A 4,869-nucleotide genomic window follows, 5' to 3' on the forward strand; every position below is an offset into this window, starting at 1 on the left:
GTTAAATTATACATAAATATCTTTCGACTTTAAGATACGTTTCAAATTATGTTCTTAAATTTCTTCTAAATATACGAATATATATTCATAGATCAAAAGCTTCATTTTTATTCTTGAAATTTGTTCTAAAGAATACTCTAAGCTTGAAGTTCTCTATATTATTTGTTAAATAAATGCTTCAAATTGTCGTGAAAGTTGATGTGTAAAAATTAAAAGCATATGATATATTTCTATACAATTATATAGGAGTTAAAGATTGTTTTACCATTTATTTCATCTAAAAAAAATATATCTCTAAAATCATTCACATTCAATTTTTAAGCATGAGTCATCATGTCAATTTGCCATGTAAATAATGTCATATATATCTTTCAATTTTTACATATCAATCATTGCATCAATTTTTAATCTTATTTTAACAAGAGAAAAAAAACTCTCTAAAAGTTTTTTTTTAAAAAAAAAAATTCAAATTTCAACATCATCGGTATAAATGAAAAATTCTAAATTCTAAAGGGGTCTTTTTAAATATAAAAAATATTTGAAAATATTTACATTCTGTAGTAAAAAATTCCAAAAGTACAAAGCACTTTTGGAACTTTTTGCTTTGGAACTTTTTGCTACACAGTGTAAATATTTTTTAGACTTTTCTATTTATAAGAATTTTCAAATTCTAAATGTATAATTAAAATATATGGGTAATTATATTGGGTAACACTTTTAGATATAATAATTAGTGTATAGCAACATTCTAAAGAATTGTAAATATGGCAAAATCTATGATAGACTCCTACCAACAATATAATTTATCAATCACTCGTAGACTTTGAAAATTTAATCTAAATTTTCCTAAATTTGTAAATTCTTTTGCATTGTGATATGCTAATATTTTGGGTTTGTTTACTATATTTGCAACTGTCCCTAAAAATAAACGCTAGTCATATATTCCTTTTAGTATTTTAATTATTATGGTACATGTATATATTTGTTGTTTAGAAAAAAAAAACAAATAATATGGTACATAAATGATTGTTATTTTGAAAAATGTCAAGGAAAAAACGTAAAAGTTTCTAATTTCAACCTATAATAAAAGAAATAGATCAATTTTTCATTTGAATTGTCTTTATGAAATTCACATAATTTGCCAACAAGAGCGTAGCTCAACTAGCATAGTGTACTATCAACCTTTAAATTTGAGGTTCAAGTTAATTTTATTGATTTTGTACTTTATTGAACATCAATTTAATTTAATTATTGTATGGTCTCAAAACCAACAAAATCGAATCTGACTTTTATTCTAACTTAATCAAAGTAAAATTCCGAACCACATATTTGAAGTTAAAGTAATAAATGAAGGAAAATTCTATCTAAATTTTTATGTTCTTAGTCCTTTCTAACACATTAAGGATAAACCAATGAACCCCTTTTGCATTACTTGCAATCCTCCATCTCCTTAGAAATCCTCCAACTTCACTTCTAATCCAAACTTCCCTATTAAAATTTTATCCCAAAATTTCCCTTTATATACCCATTTCTCTCATTTTCAATAATATCGACTATTTTCAAAATTATCTTCCACACATTCATTGACTAAAACAAGTGTTGTGGATTCGAGTTTATTGAGGTTTAACTCTTTTTCTCCTAAAACAAGTTAGTGTTCTTTTCTCTGTCTTATTATTGTCTTTTTTTCAGAAAAACAAAAAATAATTTTATTTTCAAAATAATATCAATTATTTCTTCGTTCTTTGATCATCCCATAATTAGCTAATATTTCATTAATTATTCACTTAAAAAATTGTTCTTTGACTGTTGAGAACCTGCCAAATCCAACCCCACCATGTTGAAGAAGCTCAAAAGAAATTTCAAAAAATTCAAAACCTTAACCAACAAGCGCTTCAACTACTCCTCCTCTTCTTCTTCTTCTTCATTCAAACGCTATAAATTCCCTTCACAATCTCCTCCTCTGTCACCACGTCCACCGCCGGAAATGTCGTCGCCGACGCAACCTTTCTGGCAATCACCGCCACCCGTTGCCGCCCTGTTTCCTCAAATCCAATCCACCGTTCTTCCCGACCCTTCAAAATTCTTCGCCCCTCATCTTCTTTCCTCTCCTCTTCCCACTAATTCCTTCTTCCAGAACTTCACCGTCAAAAATGGCGATCAGCCGGAATACTTTCATCCCTATTTGATTAAATCTTCCCTCTCCACTGTCTCGATTTCTTACCCTTCGATGTTCTTAAACTCCGCTTTTGGATATCAGGTTTTCAATGCCGATTGGACTGTCTCTGAAAATCCCTCCTCTGTTTCGCAAAAACCCCATATAATCTCTTCGTTTAGTGATCTTAGTCTCACTCTTGATATTCCCTCTGGTAATCTCCGATTCTTCCTCGTTCGAGGAAGCCCATTTATGACATTCGAGGTTTTTAACAATACCCCAATTTCAATCTCCACCATTCACGCGATTCTCTCGTTTTCCTCCAATAGTTCGTTGACGAAATTCACTGTCGCTCTTAACAACAATCAGACATGGCTGATTTACTCGTCATCGCCGATCAATTTGACACACAGTCTCTCGCAGATTACTTCCGGTGGATTTTCGGGCATCGTTCGAATCGCGGTTTTGCCGAATCCACATTGCGAAACGATCCTCGATCGGTTTTCTTCTTGTTACCCTGTTTCAGGCGAGGTGAATTTCAGAAACCCTTTCAGTTTGGAGTATAAATGGGAGAAGAATGGGTGGGGCAATTTGTTAATGCTCGCACACCCTCTTCATCTCCGTCTACTATCCGGTTATGATTCCGGCGCCGTTGTTCTTGATGATTTCAAGTACAAGAGTATCGACGGCGACCTCGTCGGCGTCGTCGGTGGTTCGTGGGTTTTGAAACCTGACCCCGTTTCAGTTACTTGGCATTCAATCAATGGCGTTGGAGAGGAATTTCAGAGTGAAATTATCAATGCGCTTGTGAAAGATGTTGAGGGCTTGAAATCTTCGCCCATTACAACAACATCATCTTATTTCTATGGGAAATCAATTGCAAGAGCTGCAAGGCTCGCATTGATTGCTGAGGAAGTGAATTTTCTGCAGGTGATTCCTGAAGTGAGGAAGTTCTTAAAAGGAGCTATTGAGCCATGGCTTCGTGGGACTTTTAATGGTAATGGGTTTCTTTATGATGGGAAATGGGGTGGCCTTATAACCCAACAAGGGTCTAATGATTCTGGTGCTGATTTTGGGTTTGGAGTTTATAATGATCATCATTATCATATTGGTTACTTTCTTTATGCTATTGCTGTGCTAGTGAAGATTGATCCAGCTTGGGGAAGAAAGTTTAAGACTCATGCTTACTCTTTAATGGCAGATTTCATGAACTTAAGTAGAAGATCTAACTCAATGTTCCCACGTTTGAGATGTTTTGATTTGTATAAACTACATTCTTGGGCTTCGGGGTTAACCGAGTTTGCGGATGGTCGGAATCAGGAGAGTACAAGTGAGGCTGTGAATGCTTATTACTCTGCAGCTTTGTTGGGTTTGGCTTATGGAGATACACATCTTGCTTCCATTGGATCAACACTAACAGCTTTGGAGATCAAGGCAGCTCAAACATGGTGGCAAATCAAGGAAGGGGATAATCTTTATGATGTTGATTTTGCAAGAGAAAATAAGGTTGTTGGAGTATTGTGGTCTAACAAAAGAGATAGTGGTTTGTGGTTTGCTCCTGCTGATTGGCGAGAATGCAGGCTTGGGATTCAGGTGCTGCCTTTACTACCCATCACTGAGATTTTGTTCTCTGATCCTGGCTTTGTCAAGGAGCTTGTGGATTGGACATTGCCTTCTTTGGGAAGGGAAGGAGTTGGGGAAGGATGGAAGGGATTTGCTTATGCTTTGCAGGGCGTTTATGATAAGGATGGGGCGGTGGAGAGGATTCAAAACTTGACGGGGTTCGACGATGGGAACTCGCTCTCTAACCTGTTGTGGTGGATTCATAGTAGAGGAGGAGGAGGAGGAGATGAGGGCGAAGGCCATGGTGGTGGATGGAAACATTGGTGGTTTAGTCATTAATCACTGCAACTGAACAGTGATCTCGGATTCGATATCTGCGACGTGAAATCAAGCCAAATCCATTTGAATAATCTGAAAATGAAACAATCTACAGACTTTATCTCATTCACTTTACACATAAAAATAGTTTTAGGCATTACTGGTGCTGGATTGCCTTACTTTTCAGATTCATTTGGTGCTGATTATTATATTGGAATTGAAGAATGAAGATGGCAGCTAGAGGAAGCAAATGCAGTGTGTTTCTTTCAAGCAAATTTATTGTGCAGTTCATTTTCTTTGCCAGGCTTATGTGTTTGAGCTTGATTCCTCTGTTGCTGTTTATGCCACTTATTGTGGATTTCATGTTGTTTTTATGTTTGATACAAATAAAAGGATTGTCTTCTTTTCTGGTTATGAAAATCAAAAGGGAAAAAGGGGAAAAAAAAGGAGAAGAACAATAGTTTATGTTTATACTTTTTGTTTGGCCGAGTCCATTCTTTTAAATGATTTGATATTGAATTCTTTATTTCTGTTACTGTTCAGATTCTTCCCTAGATCAAGTTTAGAACTTTTTGTTGGAAATTTGAGCTGAATGTTGTTAAATATTCTGTATATTTTTTTATTAGGCTTAAACACTACACTTTTTGACTTTGATTAATTTGGGTCTATTTGGCTAACTTTGGTTCCACTACTCTCAAATTCCTGTACTTTCAAGTTGGCTTATTTAAATCCTTAAACTTGAAACAAAAATTAAAATGGAGAAACTTAAATAGTCATAGATCAAAGTGAACATTTTCGAAGTATAGGGACAAAATGAACCAAAGTTAAAACATATG

The 4,869-nt window shown here is 34.7% G+C and overlaps 1 protein-coding gene across 1 annotated transcript; it reads left to right on the forward strand.

Moving 5' to 3' along the window:
* The first annotated feature begins 1,593 nt into the window (after positions 1 to 1,593).
* LOC120080062 (probable endo-1,3(4)-beta-glucanase ARB_01444) lies at positions 1,594 to 4,569 on the forward strand. Its single transcript, XM_039034617.1, has one exon. The coding sequence runs from the start codon at positions 1,835 to 1,837 to the stop codon at positions 4,052 to 4,054; it is 2,220 nt and encodes a 739-aa protein (XP_038890545.1). The 5' UTR covers positions 1,594 to 1,834; the 3' UTR covers positions 4,055 to 4,569.
* Positions 4,570 to 4,869: the final 300 nt, after the last annotated feature.

This window comes from Benincasa hispida, chromosome 6 (assembly GCF_009727055.1).
Source record: "Benincasa hispida cultivar B227 chromosome 6, ASM972705v1, whole genome shotgun sequence".
In the NCBI taxonomy this organism is placed as follows: domain Eukaryota; kingdom Viridiplantae; phylum Streptophyta; class Magnoliopsida; order Cucurbitales; family Cucurbitaceae; genus Benincasa; species Benincasa hispida.